This window comes from Rhinoraja longicauda, chromosome 9 (assembly GCF_053455715.1).
Source record: "Rhinoraja longicauda isolate Sanriku21f chromosome 9, sRhiLon1.1, whole genome shotgun sequence".
Taxonomy (NCBI): domain Eukaryota; kingdom Metazoa; phylum Chordata; class Chondrichthyes; order Rajiformes; family Arhynchobatidae; genus Rhinoraja; species Rhinoraja longicauda.
Genome location: NC_135961.1, coordinates 40402165 through 40427100, shown reverse-complemented (window position 1 = coordinate 40427100; position 24936 = coordinate 40402165). Strand labels below are relative to the sequence as shown.

The 24936-nt window shown below is 43.3% G+C and overlaps 1 protein-coding gene across 8 annotated transcripts in view; it reads left to right on the top strand.

The window, feature by feature from the left end:
• Positions 1-24936, top strand: part of LOC144596649 (mitogen-activated protein kinase kinase kinase kinase 3-like) — a 145857-nt gene that overhangs the window by 103740 nt on the left and 17181 nt on the right. For 2 of the 8 annotated variants that reach the window (XM_078405258.1, XM_078405256.1), the window contains 10 exons: positions 2295-2333; positions 2619-2669; positions 6463-6505; positions 9366-9537; positions 13462-13583; positions 18017-18058; positions 21915-21999; positions 22080-22159; positions 22617-22677; positions 23364-23481. In XM_078405258.1, coding sequence (XP_078261384.1) covers positions 2295-2333; positions 2619-2669; positions 6463-6505; positions 9366-9537; positions 13462-13583; positions 18017-18058; positions 21915-21999; positions 22080-22159; positions 22617-22677; positions 23364-23481 — 813 coding nt within the window. Of the gene's footprint in view, positions 1-2294; positions 2334-2618; positions 2670-6462; positions 6506-9365; positions 9646-13461; positions 13584-18016; positions 18059-21914; positions 22000-22079; positions 22160-22616; positions 22678-23363; positions 23482-24936 lie in introns of all 8 variants that reach the window. The other 6 variants (XM_078405255.1, XM_078405251.1, XM_078405257.1 and 3 more) reach the window with 4 other exon arrangements.

The window sequence follows — 24936 nt, the reverse complement described above, 5'->3', positions numbered from 1 at the left end:
AATAGATAGGGTGAATGCATTGGTTCTTGATTCCCCTACCCTGTGTAAAAGGATCTGAGGACAGGTTTAAGGTGAGAGGGAAAGGTTTAATAGGAACGTGAGGGCCAATTTTTTGACACAGAGGGTGGTGGTTTTATGGAACGAACTTCCAGCGGATAGTTGAGCCAGGTACTCCAATAGCATTTCAAAGACATTTGGACAGGCACATAGATAGTCAAGTCAATGTTATTTGTATAGCACATTTAAAAACAACCCACGTTGACCAAAGTGCTGTACATCAGTTCAGATACTAAGAACGAACACACAATGGCACACAGACATAACAGCACATACATAAACAGTTCACAGCGCGCCCTCAGAGGGCCTCAAACGCTAGGGAGTAGAAATAGGTTTTGAGCCTGGACTTAAAGGAGTCGATGGAGGGGGCAGTTCTGTTGGGGAGAGGGATGCTGTTCCACAGTCTAGGAGCTGCAACCGCAAAAGCACGGTCACCCCTGAGCTTAAGTCTAGGCCGCGGGATAGTGACCAAGTCGGCCGACCTGAGGGACCTGGAGATAGAGTGGTGGGTTAGAAGATTTTTTATATAGGGTGGGGGTGGGGGGGACAAGCCCGTATGTGAATAGGAGGAGCTTGAAGTTGATTCTGTACCATACTGGGAGCCAGTGGAGAGAGGCCAGAATCGGGGTGATGTGGTTCCTTTTACGGGTACCCGTCAGGAGTCTCGCTGCGGCGTTTTAGACCAATTGCAGGCGGGACAGGGATGATTGGCTGATCCCAGTGTATAGGGAGTTGCAGTAGTCTAGGCGGGAGGAAATGAATGTGGATGATTTTTTCAATATCGTCAAATTGGAGGAATGGTTTGATTTTAGTTATGGTACAAAGCTGGAAGAAGCTGGCTTTTACCACAGCGTTGATTTGTTTGTCAAACTTTAATGCAGAGTCAAGGAAAGGTTTAGAAAGATATGGGGGGAATGAGGAAAGGTGGGACGTGTGGATGGGGGATCTTGGTTGGTGTGGGCAAGTTAGGCCAAAGGACCCGTTTCCCTGCTGTATGACTATGACTTTAAAAATATCTCAAAAAAGAAATTCTCAGCCTGTAAAATGTTGCCAAGGGATTAATCATGTCCATGGAAGTGTACAAAATTATGAGAAGCATAGATGGGTAATCAGTCAGAACCTATTTCCCAGGCCAGGTTGGAAAAGGCTGGAGGGAAGGTGTGAGGGGCTAAGTTTAAAGGATATGTGGGGGGCAAGATTTTTTACACAGAGGGTGGTGTGTGCCTGGAACGTGCTGCCAGGCGTGGTGGTGGAGGCAGTTATGATGCTTTCCACCCAGTGAAGAAGATTCTGACTATCTATGCCTCTCATTATTTTACATACTTCTATCAGGTCTCTTCTTAGTCTCCAACACTCCAGATAAAACAATCCTCTCCTAATAGCTAATACTCTCTGATCCAGGCAGCATTCTGATAAAATTCTGCTTCTTTATTGAATATTCAAACCTGGACTGCACTGACAAATTGCATTTCTTTGATTGGCTAGGTAAAATAGTTATTGTTAGCACTGTTTAAGATCTGTTCTTTGTCTAAGTCAAACTCAAAGTCAATTGGTAGAGCAGAGGGGAAGCTACAGATTGAAATATGTACTTCTCAGCATTGTCGCCCATCAGCTCCATAGACAAAGTCCAATGTCCTCAATAGGGTACAGGTGAATCAGAAAGGGTACTTTCTGATTCCCCTTTACCACATTGGCTTTTGTTTATGGATAGGAAACGTTTAAAGATTTAAAGGATATGGGCCAAACACATGCAGGTGGCGCTAGCATAGATGGGGCAGCTTGGTCGGTATGGGCAAGTTGGGCCCAAGGATCTGTTTCCGTGCTGTATAACTCTATGAGTGATGTGCTACAAAGTTGAGAACTATGTTCTACACCCTATATCTTCCCTTTTGCTCTACCTATTATGTTTGAGTTTGACTTGATGTATTTATGTGTGGTATATCTGATCCGTTGGGATAGCATGCAAAGCAAATCTTTTCACTGTACCTCGGTATATGTGTTAATAATAAACCTAAACCCCAAATCTTTGCTGAATAGGGCTGTACACAATATAGCAGTAAATAGCAGCATTGAGCATCATTTGTTTCCAAAATATATTTACACTATCATATTCTGTAGAATTTTAGCATGTGGATTTCTGTGATTTATGTTTTCTTCATATTCATCTTAAATCTGCATATTTTTATTCTGTTTATGCTGTCATGTTTAAAATAAACCCTTTCTTCTAAAATTTAAAGGAGTCTTCTCAAGTCAGTGGAGGAGGAACTGCATCAGCGGTAATTTTTCTTTTATTGCATTTTTTAAAATAGAAAATTCCTCTTCACTTGTTAAAAAATGTCATCTCGTGACCTAAAGGTAACTGTTTGCTTGAGAACTTGTCAAATTGATTTTGTAGAAAGTCTTAACTTTCTTGGACCGTCAGATGAATAAAAACATAAAATACAACGATGACTGCATATAGAGCAAGCCCTAAAGCGAGTGCATGCCAGAATTCTGCTACTTTAGCTGAAGCGCTTCCACTGAAATCCATTGAGCCATAAGTACTTTGTTCATCTCCTTAGGGGCCACGTGGCACATTTAGATGATGAAGGTGGTAATGATGAATCTGAACAGTAAGTCTTTTCTTGTTCTAGTTTAGCTGACTTGGGTTTTGCTTCGAATGGAAGTATGAGGCTAATTTGAAGTGATCCCTTTTGAGTTCTGTGTGGCATTTGAAAATGAACATTCAAACTAGCTGAACCTATGGTCTGGTTAGATTAATGGTTCAGTGCCACCTTGCTTGGCTGTGTTTTCTTCATTTTGATGGTGTGGTGGCCTTATGTACTTTGCTGTTTGCTTTACATTGTTTCTGTAACAGCCTCTTGAAAACTGAATTAATTGGTTGGCAAGGTCATGTGATAGGAGCAGAATTAGGCCATTCGGCCCATCAAGTCTGCTCTGCCATTCAATCATGGCTGATCTATTTTTCCCTCCTGACCCCATTCTCCTGCCTTCTCCTCATAACTGCTGACACCTGTACTAATCAAGAATCTATCTGTCTCTGCCTTAAAAATATCCATTGACGGCCTCCACAGCTTTCTGTGGCAAAGAGTTCCACAGATTCACCACTCTCTGACTAAAGAAATTCCTCCTCATCTTCCTAAAGGAACGTCCTTTAATTCTGATGCTATGACTAGTTCTAGAGGAAACATCCTCTCCACATCCACTCGATCAAAGCCTTTCACTATTCGGTAAGTTTCAATGAGCTCCCCCCTCATTCTTCTAAACTCCAGCGAGCACAGGCCCAGTGCTGTCAAAAGCTCATCAAATCCTAACCCACTTATTCCTGGGATCATTCTTGTAAACCTCTGCACCCTCTCCAGAGCTAGCACATCCTTCCTCGGGTATGGTGCCCACAATACTCCAAATGCGGCCTGACCAGCGCTTTATAGAGCCTCAGCATTATATCCCTGTTTTTGTATTCTATCCCTCTTGAAATAAATGCTAGCATTGCCCTTGCCTTCTTTACTGGCAATTCAACTTGCAAATTAGCTTTTTGGGAATCCTGCAACAGCACTCCTAAGTCCCTTTGCATCTCCGATTTTGGGATTCTCTCCCCATTTAGAAAATAATCTACGCCTTTATTCTGACTATCAAAATGCATGACTCCACTTTTAGCTACACTATATTCCATTTGCCACTTCTCCGTCAACTCTCCCAACCTGTCCAAGTCTGTCTGCAGAGTCCCCGCTTTCTCTACACTAGTTGCCCCTCCACCTATTTTCATATTATCTGCAAAACTGGCTACACAGCCTTCAATCCCCTAATCCTAATCATTAATATACAACGTGAATAGTAGCAGCCCCAGCACCGACCCCTGCAGAACTCCGCTGGTCACTGGCAGCCAACCAGAAAAAAGCCCCATTTATTCCCACTCTTTGTCTTCTGCTATCCAGCCAACCTGCTATCCATGCTGGTGTCTGCCCTTTGATACCATGGGCTTTTCATCTTAGCAGTCTCAGGTGTGGCACCTTATCAAAGGCTTTCTGAAAATCTAGGTAAACAACATCCACTGAATCTCATTTGTCTGCCGTGCTATTTACTTTTTCAAAGAATTCCAGCACATTTGTCAGACAAGTATCTTCCTCCATAAAATGCAACGTAAATTCAGTTTTCAAAACTTCCAGAATGCTTGTGCTGTGTGTAGAAAAGCAAATGAGACAAGAATAACATGATCAAGCATGCCAGTATCACAATTATATTGACAGGGATTTAAATTGTAATTAATTATCTGGACAGATGTATGGGTTTGAAGGGTTTAGAGGGACATGGGTTAAATACAGGCATTGGGACAGTTGGATAGGAAATGCCCATAAATCAGCATCTGGGAATAAACTGACAAAGTATTTTGATATTGATGAAAATAAAGTCATATTGGTCACTGATTAAAAATTATCTTGGATCATAAATGGTTTATTGTTAGGTAGGTCATTCTGGTGACAGTTATGCGAACAACCGGGTGATAAATTAACTAGACACAGGAACTGCAGATGCTGGTTTACAAAACAAAATACAAAGTGTTGGAGTTACTCAGCGGGTCAGGCAACATCTCTGGAGAACATGGACAGGTGACATTTCGGGCCTGGATCCTTCTTCAGAATGATTGGAGTGGGGGAGGAGGGGGGGGGGGGTAGGGTTAGGGGTTAGGGGGGCTGGGTAGGGGAGCTGGAAAAGATGTGGGACCTGGGCAAAGCCTGACAAGTGATAGATGGATTCAGGTGGGGGGGAGGGTTTTTAATTTGCAAATGGGTGGACAAAGGCTGGAGGAAAAATGAGACAAAAGTGTGTCAGACACGGGGAGAAGAGGAGTGAAATGTGAAGCCCATTGAGGTGGATATCGGTAGAAAGGGGCAAGAGTGATGGTAAAAGGTGGGGCGGGATAATCAGTATAATAGGTGGGGCACAGGAAAGATGGGGTGGAGGTGTTACCTAAAATTGGAGAATTTGGTGTTCATACCGTTGGGTTGTAAGCTACCCAATAATGAATTGGCTTGATAGAGATGTAACTCTCAGATTTGAAGGCATCACTTTACATTGAACATAAGGAGAACAAGCCCTTCGGCCCACCATGTCCATGCCTACCAAGTTGCCATACTGTGCTAGTCCCATTGCCTGTATTTGGCCCATGTCCCTCTAAACCCTTCAAATATCTGTCCAGATAATTCATTACAATTTAAATCTGGGTCCTATTTTTTCCCCAAATTTGACAATCAGCAGACAGTCTTCACTTGGTTGTAGCCGAGGAACATTTGTTTCTTTATACCAGTGCAGCTGGGCTGCATGGTGTGTGCTAGAGGATTTGGGACATGTGAATAGTAGGAAAAGCAATGCCTAATTCTCCTATCACAAATAACAGAGTCATTATTTGAAAGAAACCTGTAGATAAATACCACGGGAACTCAGCGACACCCATGAACAAATTTAATTTAAAAAAAAGATACGGTGTTGTTTTAACTGAAGAAGGGTCCCAACGCGAAACATCACCTATCCATGTTCTCCACAGATGCCGCCTGACCCGCTGAGCTAATCAAGCATTTTGTGTCTTTTTTTGTAAGGAAGATGAAAGCACTTTTCCAAAACTGATTCTTGACAAAATGCATTTTGTTATTGCAAAGGAGGAGGGGGGAGTGGGAGGGGAGGTTTGTTAAAACTGACACAATAATTTTTAGGCTTCTGCTTATAGGAGGAAAGAAATCAGCTATTTGGTCATTTTATAGGGAAGAAAATGCAAAATGCATCTGAATAAAAATTCAAAGGTTTCGTAGATTTAGCTTAGGTGGTTGAGGGTCAGGTGTTTCATTTGAGATAAGCAAGTGCAGGACAAAATCTCGCATGAACGAGAGCAATTTTGTGCTGCAACAATAGTTTTTCACTTGTCCATTGTGATGTGGATTTCATTATCAGGTGGAACCAGAGGTTGAGATTAATACAAATGTGAATGCTCATTTGCACTTTAGCTACTTTACATGTAAAATCTATGCACGGTAGCGCAGCGGTAGAGTTGCTGCTTTACAGCGAATGCAGCGCCGGAGACTCAGGTTCGATCCTGACTACGGGTGCTGCACTGTAAGGAGTTTGTACGTTCTCCCCGTGACCTGCGTGGGTTTTCTCCGAGATCTTCGGTTTCCTCCCACACTCCAAAGACATACAGGTATGTAGGTTAATTGGCTGGGTAAATGTAAAAATTGTCCCTAGTGGGTGTAGGATAGTGTTAATGTACGGGGATCGCTGGGCGGCACGGACTTGGAGGGCCGAAAAGGCCTGTTTCCGGCTGTATATATATGATATGATATATGATATGATAATGTCGAATACAGTGCTGCGTATCGTTTGCATAAATACTTGTTTTATGTTTTGAATTTCTAGTTCAACATTGAAACCCAGAGTGCCACCACCTCTTCCTCCCAAGGTAAGTTGGTGATATATATATATATATATATGGTGTGTCATCCATCACAACCTACCTTTAAAACAATGTGCTGGAGGAACTCAGCAGGTCAGGCAGCATCTGTGGAGGGAATGGACAAGCAACCTTTCGGGTTGGGACCCTTCTTCAGACTGAAGGAGTAGGGGGTAGAAAGCTGGAAAAGAGGTGGGGGCAGGACAAAGCCTGGCAAGTGATGGGTGGATACAGGTGGAGCGGGTGATTGGCAGATGGATGGAATAGGTGACAAAGGCTGGAGGTGAAAAGGAGACAAAAGGGTGTCAGATAAGGAGAGTCGAGGAGGAGTGAAATATAAATGCCAGAAGAAGGGATATGGGTGGAAAAGTAGGATGGGGTGGGATAGTGGGAGAAATGAGGGAGGGAGAGGGTACAGGAAAGAGAGGGAAGGGGGAAGGAATGAAATTTGACCACACTTGGTAGAAAGCTGCACTTGCAACAAGCTGAGATCTCTATTAAATAACACAGCTGCTATAGATTAGATCTGGTAGATACATTTAATTTTATTTTCATAAAGAATTATAAATTGTGTTGTACACATTTTCCAATTGTTTGAGTGTGTGGAGTAATTGAAAGCAGCAATACACACGGTGATTCTATACAGTGGGTGCTGGTGAGGAGAGGAATCTAAAATTGTTTTCCATGCAGTGGGGCAAGCACTGGCGTTATTTCAAAAGCAACAAAAATTGTGTTTGTTGGCAGAGTGAATTTTGAACCAAAGGTCAGCGGAATGAAGGGGAATGCCGGGATCACGTGTGCTGAGTGAAGGGGAATGCTGAGATCACATGTGCTGTGAAGGGGAATGCTGGGATCACGTGTGCTGTGAAGGGGAATGCTGGGATCATGTGTGCTGTGAAGGGGAATGCTGGGATCACGTGCTGAGTGAAGGGGAATGCTGGGATCAAGTGTGCTGTGAAGGGGAATGCTGGGATCACGTGTGTTGAGTGAAGGGGAATGCTGGGATCACGTGTGGCGTTAGTGAGCAATAGGGAGCCTGACCCACGAGCGATGGTTGAGATATTGTCTGTTAGCGTCGTACATGAAGGTTTATTAACCCAAGTTGCGAAGGAAGTTATTGTTGCAAAACTCTGTCAGGGAATGTTGCTGACTGCCCCACTCCGGACTATAAGAGTACATGCTGAGGGACGCACTGAAGCTCGGTGCAGCTAACGCCAAGGCTCTGTGGGAGAGGACCACAGCCTAGGTTCCTTTTGCTGCTGGACATTGCGGGGCAGGGTGTGTATGGTGGAGATGCCCTTCAAGCAAGGGAAAGTAGTTCACCCCAGGGGCCACATGAGTGGCAAGGTTGCCGAATATAATTACGGTTTTTGGAACACTACCAAATATAACGCTAACACAAGAAGGTCGGAGGAATTTCGCACATTTCTTGTTTTGTATATATTTATTATCCTGAATAAAGTTTATTTTGATTAATAAAAAAATTAAAACTATTGGTAGCAGAGATGGTTTGCAAAAGGTGAATGGGAGGTGGGCGAAAGGAGGCTCTTTAAAAACAAAATATTTGATTAACTCACTGATTAATGTCCAATGATGCATTTGAATGTTGTCACTTATTCTGCACAGCTCATTATAAATGCACGTGCAGTGCGGCATGTGTAGAACATAAAAGTACGATAAAGGTAACAAAAGGAAAAGGTAGATTTCTGATAGTTATGTATTTTAATGGAAATTTAAATGTAAATTATTAAATGGACAAAGCTGACCCCTAGTGGTATATCAGTAATAACCTTGACCTTTGTAAGACACTTGTAAAGAAGATTTACGAGGAGACATAAAGTGGGGTAACTCAACAGGTGAGGCAGCATCTCTGGAGAACATGGATAGGTGACGTTTCTAATGTTTCCATGTTCTTCAGAGATGCTGCCTGACCTTCTGAGTTACTCTAGCACTTTATGTCCCTATGTGTATTAATCAGCATCTACAGTTCCGACAGATTTATGAATATGTTGCCAGAACTCGAGGGCCTGAGCTATAGGGAGTGACTGGGCAGGCTAGGACTTTATTCCATGGTGCGCAGAAGGACGAGGCATGATCTTACAGAGGTATATTGTATCATGTGAAGGATAGATAGGGTGAAGGTACAGTCTTTTACCCAGAGGACATAGGTTTAAGGTAAAGGGGGAAAACGTTTAATAGGAACCCGAGGGGCAACCTTTACACAAACAGGGTGGTGAGTGTGTGGAACACGCTGCTAGTGGAGACAGTTGACTATCCACCCTCTCCCTAGAACTCAAGCCTTTGCAATAAGCCCGAGATAATCAACGTCAAATATAATAGGTTCAAGTTGACTTTTATTGTCATCTTTTGCATTCTATGTGAAACAAGAAACAGTGATGGGCACAAAATGCTGGAGTAACACAGCGGGTCAGGCAACATCTCTGGAGAACATGAATCCAGCAAATCCACCAAAACCTGGCCACTCACCTGTGTAGTCACAGTTGGCTATTTCGAAACGCTTTATGCTGATCGGAGATTATGCTTCGGTATGGCAATACTTTACTGAACTGTATGCAAGAAAGGAATTTCACTGTACGTATTTACATGGGAGAATAAAGAACCACTGGCCACGGTTTCGACTGTGAAGGACTGTTTTGCTCTGTGCAATGTTAATGCTGGTTTAGTTGCAGTTTAGTTGTAATAGACCAAGTACACCCGTTGGGCCCACACCTCTCCTGCATTGGTGCAGCATTCTCCCCTCCTCCCCTTCCCTCCTCCCCTCCCCTCCTCTCCCTCCCCTCCCCCCCTCCCCTGGCGGCACCATAAAAGAATTTAACTGAAACAAATGTTTTCCTTTCCTTCTATTCAGCCAAAGTCTATCTACATACCACAGGAGAGCAAATACACTGAAGAGGAGAACCAAGGGACAATCAAGAGGTGTCCGCTCGATAGCCCCGCACGGCCGAGTGGACAAGTACCACCGCGGCCCCCACCTCCGCGGTTGCCTCCCAACAGCAGTTATAACAGGAATTCTGCCCGAGGTAATGACAGCAAGGACCACGAGAGCTCGAGTGACGCAGAGGAGTATACAGGAGCCTTTAAGCTCTTCAGGAGGTGGCTGGAAGATTTACATGATAGGGGTGGTGAGAGTAAGGCCATTACCACCTCTCTGCAAAGTCATGGCAAATCCACCAGCTGTTCATCTTCATGTAACATTGCTAGATCCAGCTGAAACATTTTCTCTCCAGCCTAGTTTCCATCATCCCATCCTATCAAAACCCCTTTTACTTTGGGGGAAATAAAAGACACAAAGTGCCGGCACATTGTGTCTTTTTTATGTTCCTTGCATCCTCCTTTTTCTTTGGCGTAAATAAAGAACACACAATTTGGTAATGTTGGAATAACCCACAACTTGTTTCCCCATTCAGTATTAACACAGCAAATCATCTACTTTTGGGAATCTTGTATTTAGAAACCAGTCAAGTGTCCTGGTACTTGTTTTAATAGCAATATGGTGGCTTGGATTTTGTTTGATGTTTTCTCCTCTCCTCGAACTACAGACTCAAAACATAGAGCAGAAAAAAATTGGCTCGTACATCTCGTTTGAACTTTGCCCCTCTCACCTTAATGCCATGCCCTCTAGTAATTGACATTTCCATCCTAGGAATAAGGTTCTGACTGTCTACCCTATCTCTGGCTCTCATCATTTAATACGCCTCTATCAGGTCTCCCCGCAACCTCGGGCGTATCAGAGAAAACAATTGAAGTCTGTCCAACCTCTCCTTGTAGCTTTTATCCTCCAATCCATGCAGCATTCGGGTAAACCTCCTCTGCACCCTCTCCAAAGCCTCGCATCCTTCCAGTAAAAGTTTGAGTTTAGTTTGTTACATGTGCCGAGGTACAGTGAAAAGCTTTTGTTGTGACCAGAACTGCACGCAATACTCCAAATGCAGCCTAAGCAAAGTCCTACACTGCTGCATCATGACTTCCTGGCTCTCATAGTCAATGCCCTGACTGATGAAGGCCAATGGGGAATTATGGGCAGCTCCTGGCAATGCTGAGAGCTGCCCTTGGCTCCCCATTGTGTAAACAAAGTGATCTTTCATCACATTTGATCCAATACTGTGGTGGTACATCTATGTATGTTTTGGGTCAGGATACATTGGGCTCAAATATATACCAGTATCAGAATTGAGATGGCAATTTGTAGCTGCATACATGTGTATTCCTTCCATCCAAGGAACATCAGCAGTGCAGTCACTCAAAATTTAAGGTGTTCCAATATGTCCAAGTCCATAGCTCCCTGAAAGTGGGAAAACCGGTAAATAGAGTGGTAAAGAAGGAATATGGTATGCTTGCCTTCATCTGTAAGAGCTAGGAAGTCAAGTTGCGGCTGTACAGGACTTTGCTTCGGCTGCATTTGAAGTTGCTTGCAGTTCTGCTTGCAGCCCCATTACAGGAAGGTTGTGAGGCTTTGGAGAGGGTGCAGAGGAGGTTTACCCAAATGCTGCCTGGATGAGAAGATATTATCTATAAAGAAAGCTTGGACACACTTCGACTGTTTCCTCTGGAATGTTGGAGGTTGAGGGGAGACCTGATAGAATTATATAAAATGATGAGAGTTATAGATAGGGTTGAAAGACTGAACCTTATTCCAAGAGTGGGAATGTGAAATACTAGAAGATATAGCTTTAAGGTGAGAGGGGCAAAGTTTAAAGGAGATATGGTGTGGGGCTAGTTTTTTTTTACACAGTGGCGGGTGTGTGGAACAGGCTGCCAGGGTGGTGATGGAGGCAGATATGATGGTGGTGTTTAAGAGGCATTTAGATGGGCATATGGATATATGCAGGGAGTGGTGGGATATGGATCACATGCACGCAGAGGACATTAGTTTAACTCTGAATCATGTTTGGCACGAACATTGTGGGTCGTAGAGCTTGTTCTTGTGCTGTACTGTTCTATAGTTTTGGGGATGGGTATCAGAATTTCAGGGAATTTCAGAATTGAGGATTGAACGCACACGGCAGTATTGGAGTGAAGGGGATGATGCACGATTACATGGAGGATTACACACTTCTGGGAGGGTTGTGGGCTGGAGATTGAAGTGCAGAAAGGAGGGAATCGTTGAGGCATTGGAGGAGTTTGAATGTGATGGAAGGGAGGACTGGAATACAGTTACATCTTTACGACTGACAATGTTATCTGGCAAAGTACAAGTGCATATTACAACCTTACCCCGACCAAAAATCTGTGCCTTACCTGAGAGAAATATCGTCAGAGGAAGAAAATGAACTTAAAGAATTCTAAGGCACAAAACAATGTTTTAAAAAATTATTCTAATTTTCTTTTTTAATTTATTGAATTATGTCATCATAAATATAAATCCAAACAGACCCATTTTTTAACACTTAAAACCAAAAGATGTTTAAATTGGTAGCCTCTTCTTCCTTTAGTCCTTAAGTTTATACCAGACGCTCAGAAGCATTGTCTTTTGAAGTTACATGTCTAAATTTTCTTATGCCTTAAAGCAGTGCTTTTTTTTTGGAGACAAAAAGGCACTGTTATTTATTTTCAATAAACATATGTGTAATGTGAATAGACACAAAATGCTGCAGTAACTCCGTGGATCAGGTAGCATCTCTGGAGAAAAGGAATAGATGACATTTTGGGTTGGCACCCTTCTTCAGACGTTCTAACCCGAAATGTCATCTACTTCTTTTCTCCAGAGATGCTGCCTGACCCGCTGAGTTGCTCCAGCATTTTGTGTCTTTGGTATAAACTAGCATCTGCAGTTCCTTCCTGCACATACGTGTAACGTGGACTTTTTAGAGGCGTCGGAAGGCCGCACCATCACAATAAAGCACTTCCTTAAAGTATGATATTGTTGGTCACAACCTTGCATCTTCTTGTGTTGGAGAAATTAGTGGTATTTGTCCGATGGTGAATCGAAGGTATGGACATTGGGAACAAGATGGCACCAGTCATTGTACTTCACTTCATTTGAACCATCGGTTCAACACAGAAGCGGCTGGCGCATTCATCCGTTGCTTTGCTGCCCCTGCATTGTTGCTTTCCATGCCATGTAATACTGAATGCTCAGCCGCATGTTCTACCCAATGGGTGCCTATCAGTTGACTGCCTGGATTGCCCTGCTGTGAGATTAGGCCCTGAGACCCTGATTGGGGAAAGATAAACTGTGGCCAAGTTGGCAAAGATCTGAACTGTCCTTGGTCACCTTAATCATGGCAGTTGTGGGTCTGGCATCTGCAGGTGAAGTGTAGCTGCTGGGGCTCTGTCTCAACATGGATTTATGCAAGGTTCCTTGAAGATAAACAAAACCTGTTGCAGGCTACCTTCTTGGAGGATGTTAGTCAGCCGGAGGGCTCAGCATGTCTGTGCAGGCCAGAAATGTGGCTTTGCTACAGTTGCCCCCGTGAATCACCGTCACAGAGTCATACAGCACAGAAACATGCCCTTCAACCCAACCCGCCCATGCTGAACAATATGCCTCATCTACTCTAGTCCCACCTATTCACATTTTGCCCATATCCCTAAAAACCTTTCCTATCCATGTATCTGTCCAAATGCTTGTCAAGTGCGGTACCTTGTCACTGTACCTGCCTCAACTATCTCCTCTAGCACCTTGTTCCATACATCCACCACCCTCTGTGTGGAAAAAGTTGCTCCTCAGTTTCCTATTAAATCTTTCCCCTCTCATCTTAAACCTATGTCCTTTGGTTCTTGATCCCCCTACTCTGGCTAAAAGACTGTGCATTCAACTTATTTCCCTCATGATTGTATACAACTGTAAGATCACCCCTCAGTATATGCCAGTATAACATCACGCCTCATTACACATCTCAGTTAGCTTGGCTATATTTTTGGCTGTTTGCGGTCGAAGCATCGGGACATATAATTTTTGGGCATGACGTTGGTGCTGACGGAAAATCTGCTTTTCTGTGCAGCGAACGGAGTGAACTCCACGCAGGTGAACGGGGAGAAAGAGAACAGCCCCCAGCAACAGAACGAACACAGAAGCAGTTACCCGCCGGGACTCCCTCCCAGGAAGGACAAGAAGGACCCCCCAGTGAGTATTTCTGCGTGATAACGTCTACTGTGTACAATAACAGCAGCCGTCTAGTCACCACGGCTGGAGAGCGATTACAGTTATAATACATTCTTTTAGTTTGGTTTAGTTATTGTCACGTGTACCGAGGTACAGTTAAAAGCTTTTTTGTAGCGTGCTATCCAGTCAGCATAAAGTGGTATAACTATCCAGTCAGTGTAAAGCTTGATTACCATCCCATCAGGCAAGAGGTACAGATGTGTGAAAACGCAGACCTCCAGAGTAAGGGACAGTTTCTTCTCATCTGTCATCAGGCAACTGAACCTTCTGAGCACCAACTAGACAGTGGTCCTGACCTCCCATCTGCCTCATTGGAGACTCTTGGACTATCTTTAATCAGACATTACTGGACTATTTATCTTGTACTAAACATTATTTTGTCCTTTATCGTGTATCTGTCCACTGTGGATAACTCAATTGTAATCATGTATTGTCTTTCTGCTGACTGAATAGCATGCAATATAAGCTTTTCACTGTACCTCGGTACACTTGACAATAAACTAAACTAAACTGTGTACAGATACTGGGTAAAGGGAATAGCGCAAGATAACGTCCAGTAAAGTTCAATTAAAGATAGTCTGAAGGTCTCAAATGTTGTAGATTGTGGGTCAGGACTGCTCTCCAGCTGGTGATAAGATGGGTCAGTTGCCTTATAACAGCTGGGAAGAAACTGTCCCTGAACCTGCCTGTATTTCTGCATTAGTGGGAGAATGATCCAGGCAATGACCAATATTACATACACAACTTCAGTGTTTAGAATTTTCCCCAAATTGGCATATGAACTTTATCCTCCCATTCTTTTTTCTAATACTTGTTTCCGCCTTTGGATTACACAGTGGACTCTTGCTCTATGCTGTGGTTAATTGGCACAGTGGCACAGCTGGTAGTGCCACTGCCTCACAGCACCGAGGACCCAGGTTTGACCCTGTGCTCGGGTGCTGTTTGTCTGTGGAGTTTGCACGTTCTCCCTGTGACCATGTGGGTTTCCTCCAGGTACTGGTTTTCTCCCACATCCCAGACATGTGGGTTTGTAGGCTAATTGGCCTCTGTAAATTGCCCCTAATGTGTAGAGAGTGGATGAGAAAGTGGGATAATGTGGAGCTATTGTGAATGGGTGATGGACTGGGGGGCCGTGGACTGGGGGGGGGGGGGGGGGGCGGTTTCCATGCTGTATCTCTATAAACTAAACTAAAAGCAGAGGGTTGAAAGGCTGGAGCGATTGGGCTTGTATACACTGGAATTTAGAAGGATGAGGGGGGATCTTATTGAAACATATAAGATAATTAGGGGATTGGACACATTAGAGGCAGATAACATGTTCCCAATGTTGGGGGAGTCCAGAACAAGGGGCCACAGTTTGAGAATAAGGGGTAGGCCATTTAGAACGGAGATGAGGAAGAACTTTTTCAGTCAGAGGGTGGTGAAGGTGTGGAATTCTCTGCCTCAGAAGGCAGTGGAGGCCAGTTCGTTGGATGCTTTCAAGAGAGAGCTGGATAGAGCTCTTAAGGATAGCGGAGTGAGGGGGTATGGGGAGAAGGCAGGAACGGGGTACTGATTGATAGTGATCAGCCATGATCGCATTGAATGGCGGTGCTGGCTCGAAGGGCTGAATGGCCTACTCCTGCACCTATTGTCTATTGTCTATTGTCTATCAACGTTTCTGCAGTTTTCCATATAAGATGGGAATGTTCCTCGCCTGTAGAATAACCTCTTTGTGAAATGTGTCAGACTGATCATCAGTTGCCAACTTACACAGTGACGATTGGTTCAGGTTAAGAGTCACACCCATAACCCTAGTTTAGCTTAGTTTATTATTGTCACGTGTGCCGAGGTACAGTGAAAAGTGCTTTTGCTGCGTGTTATCCAGTCAGCAGAAAGGCTATACACGATTACAATCAAGCCGTCCACAGTGTACAGATACAGGATAACAGGTATCAAGTCAAGTCAAGTCAATTTTATTTGTATAGCACATTTAAAAACAACCCACGTTGACCAAAGTGCTGTACATCTGATTATATACTAAGGAAAAAAATGAAACAAACATAACAGCACATACAAAACAGTTCACAGCGCCTCCTCAATGAGCCTCAAACGCTAGGGAGTAGAAATAGGTTTTGAGCCTGGACTTAAAGGAGTCGATGGAGGGGGCAGTTCTGATGGGGAGAGGGATGCTGTTCCACAGTCTAGGAGCTGCAACCGCAAAAGCGCGGTCACCCCTGAGCTTAAGCCTAGACCGCAGGATAGTGAGTAGCCCCAAGTCGGCCGACCTGAGGGACCTGAAGTTAGAGAGGTGGGTTAGAAGATTTTTGATGTGGGGGGGGGGGGGGGAATGTCCATTTAGGGCTTTATATGTGAATAGGAGGAGCTTGAAGTTGATTCTGTACCATACAGGGAGCCAGTGGAGAGAGGCCAGAATTGGCGTGATGTGGTCCCTTTTACGGGTACCCGTCAGGAGTCTCACTGCGGCGTTTTGGACCAGTTGCAGGCGGGACAGGGATGATTGGCTGATCCCAGTGTATAGGGAGTTGCAGTAGTCTAGGCGGGAGGAAATGAAAGCGTGAATGATTTTTTCAGTGTCGTCGAATTGGAGGAAAGGTTTGATTTTAGCTATGGTACGAAGTTGGAAGAAGCTGGCTTTTACCACAGCGTTGACTTGCTTGTCAAATTTTAATGCATAGTCAAATATCACGCCGAGGTTTTTGACATGTGGTTTGACTAGGGAGGATAGGCTTCCAAGACTGCCTGTTATCGATTTGATGGAGTCGGGGGTATAACGTTTAATGCACGATAAAGTCCGATGAAAGATAGTTTGAAGGTCTCCAATGAGCTAGATGGTAGGTCAGGACCACTCTCAAGTTGGCCTTTGGCTATTTTGAAGATTAGATGGTTAAAAGAATAGCAATCTGCTTTAAAAGAATTATATGTAAATACACAGCGAAATTACTGCACTGAATGGTATTGTGCCAAGTGGCCTGTACATTTTTCGTAAGTGATGCTTTGTAAAGGTGTACGTGGAGACAAGTTGACTTTTTTTCCTGTGTATAAACTGGCCATGATGCACTATTGCGAGTGTTTAATTCTCATCATATGTACCAACAATGGAACAAAATAAAAATCCTCCTTGCAACACCATAACAATTCTGCAAAACACAATACTCATACATAACACAATAAACAAGTTTAATAAATTAAAGTAAATCGCCAAACTCCAACATGAATGCAGGGGTGTTGACTTTGGTGGTAAGATACGGTGTACAACTCTATCGCCCTGTTGCTTGTTTTATCTAAGGGACAGTTCTCCCAGTTCAGACATCGGCCACTGGATATTCACATGTATGGGGGGGGGGGAGTAGGGGGGACTTTGCAAGACACCTAGGGTGTCTCTGTCAGATGCTTTGGCCATGCTGATAGTTTTTTGCTTTGACTTTTATTATCCATCTTTCTCATCTCTTGTCGATTTGTGTCAAAGCCTGCAGACAGAGCAAGGGAATAGGTGAACAGTTTACTTATGACTCAGTCGTAAATGGAGCTGAATTTTGTCTGACTCCCTGAGCTCATGAGATTGATAAATGTGCATTATTTAACATGTCTTTAGTACCATTAGCCAGAGTGTTAGCCAGTAGGTTAATTGACTTCAGTAAAATTGTAATTGTCCCTAGTGTGTAGGATAGTGCTATTGTACAGGGATCGCTGACCGGTGGGGACTTGGTGGGCCGAAGGGCCACTTTCCGTGCTGTATCTCTAGAGTCTAAAGTTTGTCAGTTGATGTATTGATGTTCAGTTGCAGCTGAATCTGAATATCGATTAATGTGTTCATGGGCAATGGAATCATACAGCAGTACAGCATGGAAACAGTTTCTTTGGCCCATCTAGTCCATGCCGACAAGTTGATAAATTGGGCTAGTTTCATTTTCCTGCATTTTACCCATGACCCTCTAAACCCTTCCTATCCATATATCTGTCCAAATGTTTTTTAATGTAATAATTGTATCCTATAACTTCCTCTGGCAGCTCATTCCAGATAAGGACTACCCTCTGAGTGAAAAAGTTGCCTGAGGTCCCTCTTAAGCCCCTCTTACCTTAAGCCTGTGCCCTCTAGTTTTTGAATCCTCTACCCTGGGGGAAAGACTGTGAGCATTCACTTTGTCCCTGCCCCTCCATATCCTCACGTCAACACCCCCCCCTCCCCACTCCAATATCCCAAAGAAAAAGGTCTCTCCTCTCAACTTAAGCCTATGCCCTCTAGTTTTAAAATCGAAAGCAATATTAAAGAAGGTGCTCACTGAAGGTTCTCCCCCCCTATTGTAGTCTAGCTGAATGTGATTGTGCTGTCAGGAAGTGGCTCCTACTTACTCACTTTTGCACTTACTTTGTTTCTTTCTCTTTCCTTACAGAAACCTGTTAGTAATGGCCTTCCTCCAACCCCAAAAGTGCATGTGAGTGTCCAATACTTATGCACCATTTTAGCAGGACTTGGTTTTGAATGATGGAAGGGATTGCTAAATGGGTGTAGATTCAGTCTGTATCTCTTTAAAAGTTGAAGTTGGCAAAACAATCTCTAGTGAATTGGGATCAATGCATCCACTTTATTTGCCAGAACTCTTTACATTCGAACGCCATTGGTTTACTCTTTAAAAAGCATACTTTAATGCAATGGGGCACTTTAATAACATCTTCCGCTACTCACACATGTTGGTGTAGAATCCTGTGTTCAGGACTGGAGTTAGCAGGGCTTCACCGTGGGGCAGCGGTAGAGTTGATGCCTCACAGCACTAGAGACTAAGGTTCGAATCTGACTACGGGTGCTGTCTACATGGAGTTTGTAAGTTTTCCCTGTGACCATGTGGGTTTTCTCTGGGTGCTCCGGTTTCCTCCCACACCAAAGACGTACAGGCTTGTGCGGCTTATTGGCTTCTTAAAATTGTAAAATTGTCCCTAGTGTGTGGAGGATAGTGTTAGTGTGTGCGGGGATCACTGGTCGATGCAGACGTTGGGCTGAAGGGCCTGCTCTGTGCTGCCCCTAAACTAAACTATACTGAACACGCATCCGATTGACTGAAATTACGAGTGCAAATGTTGTGAATGCAATGTACTTAGAATGGGTAACTTCAATGCCAGTCAGTGAAAGAAACCAGGGGAACCAAATATTGGATTAAGAAATAAAAGGGTTTTTGCTAACGTAAATGTTAAATCTTATTGCAATCACTGACAATAATTAAAACCTGCAGAAATGAGATTCCACACTTGCAATAATTTTCAGTGCCAATGGATGTATTTAACACTTTCAGCAGTAAGATGGTTTGTAAACTTGAAATAACCTGCCTGAAGAAGGGTCTTGACCCGAAACGTCACCCATTCCTTCTCTCCAGAGAGGCTGCGTTCCTCCAGCATTTTGTGTCTACCTGCCCTAACTGCTCAGTTTAGTTTGTATCGAATTTGTATGAAGTGCATCAATGATCCTGCTGAGTGCATTAACTTGGTTGTTATTGTGACATCAATGTTTCGGATACCACTTTCAGAATTACTTGATGTAACATTTAAAGGTGAACGGAAATAATTTCAGTGCAAATGCTTTCCCGAATCTAGTTTTAAAATGATCAATTTAATAAATTGCTTTATCTATCGAATGTCAGCGATTCCAATCAATTTTCATGAATGTAGAGGAAACTGAAAGAAATTAAGCTATTTTCCTGCTGGCCTCTCCGACACTGGGTTGGTGTCAGCCATTCATGAACCAACTACCAATCTAAGGAAGTATAATTGCTATAAATTAACCATCGGATGTGTTTATTTTACTGCAAAGGACTAGTCCATCTTATGGCAGCTTTTGCACAGTATTGGACATGCTTCATTTATCAAGTATCTCTTGACGTCAGCAATTATGCTACAGGGCAGATGAAACAGGCCATAGCAACGCTTGGTCATAGAGTCATAGAACGCGGAAACAGGCCCTTCAGCCCACTTGCCCATGCTGACCAACATACCCCATCTACACTAGTCCCACCTGCCCGTGCTTGGCCCATCTATATACTAAAACTCTCGTTTGTTTGTTCCTGAACTACAGCCAAAACGGTACACAATAGCGTGACAATTTTAGGCCCACCTTACTCACCGTCGTCCCTTTGGTGCTAATGGAAGAAGTTTCATTGAAATTGGTGTTATATTTTTTAAGTTATTCACATTTTAAAGTTTAAATCTATCTTGGGAGGGGGGAGGGAGGGAGGATAAGGGGGGTTGTGGGGGATGGAGTGGGGGAAGAGGAAGGGGGGAGGGGAAGGAGGGGAGGGGGGGGAGGGGGAAAGGATGGGGAGGAGGGAGGGGGGAGGGGAGGGGAGGGTGGGAAGGGAGGGGGAGGGGGGGAGGAGACAGAGGAGAGGGTGCTGCACCAATGCAGGAGAGGTTTGGGCCCAACGGGTCCACTTGGTCTAGTAACCCTCTACATTTTTCTATCCATGTACCTGTCCAAATGTTTTTTAAATGTTATGTTAGTACTTGCCTCAACTACCTTCTCCGGTAACTCGTTCCATACACCCATCACCCTTTGTGTAAAAAAAAAAAAGTCACCCCTCAGGTTCCTATTAAATCTCCCTCCCGCCCCCCCCCCCTTGCTTAAAACTTATGTCTTCTGGCTCCTGATTCCCCTACTCTGGACAAAAGAGTGTGCATTTACTTGATCTATTCCTCTCATAATTTTGTACACCTCTATAAGATCACCCCTCATCTTCCTGCGCTCCAAGGAATCAGTAAACCAGAGAAGGGGAGGACATAGGTTTAAGGTGAGGGGAAAGATTTAAAAGGAACCTGAGGGGCAACTTTTTCACATAGAGAGAGGTGGGTATATGAAATGTGCTGCTTGAGGAGATAGTTGAGGCAGGTACAATAACACCATTTAAAAGACATTTGGACAGGTATGTTGACGAGAAAGGTTTAGAGGAATAGACACAAAATTCTGGAGTAACTCAGCAGGTCAGGCAGCATCTCTGGAGAAAATGGATCGGTAACATTTCATGTCGGGACCCTTCTTCAGATTGAATGTGGGGGGGGGACTGGAAGCAAGAAAAGACCAGGACAAATCAGAGTTGGCAAATTATGACCTCGTGCAGGGTGGTTCCCTGATGGGCCAATTGTTGGCTAGGTTCGGTGTGATCCCAAGAGGCATACATCGTTGTGAGCTGTGAAATTGGTCAACCACCTTTTAATGGAGGAAGGGAATGTTTGTATAAGTTACCAAAAATTAGAGAATTTAACATTCATACCGCTGAGTTGTGAGCTACCCAAGCGACATATGAGGTGCTGTTCCTCCAGTTTGTGTGTGGCCTCACTTAAGGTTTAGAGGGAATTGGGCTAAAGACAGGCAAATGGGATTATCAAAATGCATCACATTTATAAATAAAACAACATGGGATTGAAATACACTCTGCAAGCTAGGAATATAGTTCATATTATTCTGTTCTGATTTTTTTTAGGTAGTAATACCACATTACAAAGGTAACAGTTGGGATTAGGTGTTACAGGAATTCATCTCCATTTAACAAATCCTGTGGAGAAGATGTTTCCACAAGTGGGAGACTCTAGGACCAGAGGCAATAGCCTCAGAATAAAAGGACGTACCTTTAGTAAGGAGATGAAAAGGAATTTCTTCAGCTTTTTTCTTTCGAGGGTAGTGAATCTGTGGAATTCAATGCCGCCGATGGTGGTGGAGGCTGTAAATGATTATTTTTAAGGCAGAGATTTACTGATTCTTGATTAGTACAGCTGTTGGGTTATGGAGAAAAGACAGGAAAATGGGGTTGAGAGGGAAAGATAGATCAGCCATGATTGAATGGCGTAGTAGACTTAATGGACCAAATCGCCTAATTCTGCTCCTAGAATTTATGAACTTGTGAAATAATATGATATAATGCATGGACCGAACATGGTTGATATGGATTAAACTCTAATTGCAACAGAGTTTTGCAGTTTATACAGTTCTGTATTTTTTCCAAGGGCTATACCAATCGTAAAATTGAAACATTATGATTATTGTTGTGGAGAGTTGTCTATTGTAGTGTTTTGTTGTAAAATGTTTAGAGTTGTAATGACAGGCAGAAAGAAAGAGGAACAAATTCTGTGAAGTTGCCTTACACGGGTACAATAATGAGTTGGTTGTGTACGAGTCAAACAAATGCTCTCTAATTATAGAGGAAAATGTCTGGTGATGATGCCTTAAATAATGCTTTTAATTGCAAATATGTTAAGTGACAAGTGCAAGGCAATTTTAAATAAAATGGAAGCCAAATTGATCTTTTTCAGATGGGTGCATGTTTCTCAAAAGTCTTTAATGGTTGCCCTCTTAAAATTCACTGTGCAACGTCGTGGATCAATCCAGACACAAGAGGTATTTATCATTTCCAGAATTAAGTGGCTTATTTTTGTTTTCTGCTTTTGTGCGTTTAATACATTTCTTTTCCTCCGTAGATCAGTACCTCATATTTGGTGCTGAAGAAGGCATTTATACTTTGAACCTTAATGAACTGCATGAAACGTCAATGGAGCAGGTAAAGAATTAATCTTTAAACTGATTTTTTAGAGTTAATCATTTAATTTAGGTTTAGCTTTATTATCACCAAGTGGTACAGTGAAAAGTTTTTGTTTGTGTGCTATTCAATCAAATCAGATAATAGTGTACATGAATACAATCAGGTCCACTCAAGTACAGTAGGTACAGTGAAGAAAAAAATGCAGAATATAATTTCTCAGCATTGTTGTGTACATTTCCGGGGCAAAGTCCAATGTCCGCAATAAGGCAGATTGGAAGATCAGGACTGTATCCTTGTTTATGGAAGGGCCATTCAGAAATTGTTTACTCCAGTCGAAATTTCCCAGAAGACTCTTTAGTTGAGAAATTAAATAGTGATTGGTTTTCTTTACAATACGGGTGGTGAAGAGACAGAGTGTAACTGACACATTGTAATCTCCACCTGTTAGTTCAGTGATCTTGTACTTTCATTCTAGCTTATCCAGAGAAGATGCACGTGGTTGTATGTAATGAACAATTCTTTATTATCAATATCTGGTAAGTTGAACACATTTTCTTCAAATCTGAAATGTAAAATAATTTTAACATAATTTGAGTAGCAAAAATAGTTTATTATAGATATCCTTTAAGGTAATGTAAAGGAGAGATGCTGCTCAGATGTTACCTGATCTGCTGTGCTTTGAGCATTTTCCCTTTTTTTCTTCCTTACCAAGTAGCATTTATTCCATATTTTGCTTGGCATGGATGAGTTGGGCTGAAGGACCTATCTCTATGCTGCACGACTCTGACTATGACTCAGTGATGTTGTTCATCTGGAACTCGTTGCCTGAAAAGCTGCTCCAAGTTGAAACCCTCGCCACACTTTAAAACCAGCTGGGTGATCATTCAAAGCCATATCTGGACCAAGACAACATCTAGCCTCCCTCTTTCTCCAGAGACACAAGCAACTACAGATGCTGAAATCTTGAGCAGTGCACAAAGTGCTGGAGTAATGCAGCGGGTCAGGGAACACTTCTGGAGATCAGGGACCAGTGACGTTTCGGGTCGGGATCCTTCTTCAGACTGATTGCGGTAGGGGGAGAAAGATTGCCAGGAAAGCTGAAAAAGAGGTTGGGTTGGGACAGAGCCAAACTGTTTAACAAGCTTCCATGTTATGTGAGGAAATTAGTAGATGGCATTTGATATTCTTCAGGTTTACTGAAGGCATTTTGTTCTCTTTTTAGGAAAAGCATCACAACTTTATTCTCACAACTTGCTGGGTCTTTTTGAATATGCCAGACAAATGCAAAAGTTGCCAGTATCTATTCCTGCCTACAGACTTCCTGACAGGATACTGCCCAGGTAAGAAGTGACTGAGCATGATTATTATTTTTCAGATGATGTACAGGGACATATTGAGTGTCTGCAATAAAGCCTTCACTTGGAGATAGGAGTGGATTGATTAATGTACCTTTGATAAACAAGCAAGCAAATGCATAAATAGTGACCAGGCGCGCACAGTGAATCCAACCATTGGGGCAGCAAAGTGGCGCAGCAGGTAGAGCCACTGCCTCACAGTGCCAGAGACCCAGATTCGATCCTGACTTCGGGTGCTGCCTCTGTGGAGTTTGCACGTCCTCCCTGAGTCCACGTGGGTTTGCTCCGGGTGCTCCAGTTTCTTCCCATATCCCAAAGACATAATAGACAATAGACAATAGGTGCAGGAGTAGGCCATTCGGCCCTTCGAGCCAGCGCCACCATTCAATGTGATCATGGCTGATCATTCTCAATCAGTACCCTGTTCCTGCCTTCTCCCCATACCCCCTGACTCTGCTATCCTTAAGAGCTCTATCGAGCTCTCTCTTGAATGCATTCAGAGAATTGGCCTTCACTGCCTTCTGAGGCAGTGAATTCCACAGATTTACAACTCTGACTGAAAAAGTTTTCCTCATCTCCGTTCTAAATGGCCTACCCCTTATTCTTAAACTGTGGCCCCTGGTTCTGGACTCCCCCAAAATTGGGAACATGTTTCCTGCCTCTAACCTGTCCAACTCCTTAATAATCTTATATGTTTCGATGAGATCCCCTCTCATCCTTCTAAATTGGGTTTGTTGGTTAATTGGCCTTTATAAACTGCCCTTAGTGTGTAGGGAGTGGATGAGAAATTGGGTTAGCGTGTGTGAATGGCTGATTCATGGTCAGCATGGACTCGGTTGGCCTGTTTCCACGCTGTATCTTTCAATCTATCAATCAATCAATATGACAGTTGCACTGGTGTGTGCACCAATGATTTCAGCAGCTCGGTTTGATGGGAGGAGACGCCAGCCAGGCTTGTTTCCCAACTGCTCTTCAGGGATCTTTATGTTCCTAAGTTGTAGGAGCAGAATTAGGCCATTCAGTCCATCAAGTCTACTCTGCCATTCAATTATGTCTGATCTATGTTTCCCTCTAACCTTATTCTTCTACCTTCTCATCATAACCCCTGACACCCATACTAATGAAGAACCTATCAATCTTCATTGATATCAAAAATATCCATTGACGGCCTCCACAGCCTTCTGTGGCAATGAATTTCACAGATTCACTACCCTCTGACTAAATAAATTCCCCCTCATCTCCTTTCTAAAGGTATGTCCTTTTATTCTGAGGCTATGGCCTCTGATCCTAGACTCCCCCATGTGGAAACATCCTCTCCACATCCACTCCTCCCAGCCCTTTCACTTTTCGGTTAGTTTCAATGAGGTCCTCCCTCATCCTTTTAAACTCTAGCGAGTACCGGCCCATGTCGTCAAACGCGCATCGTATGTTAACCCAATC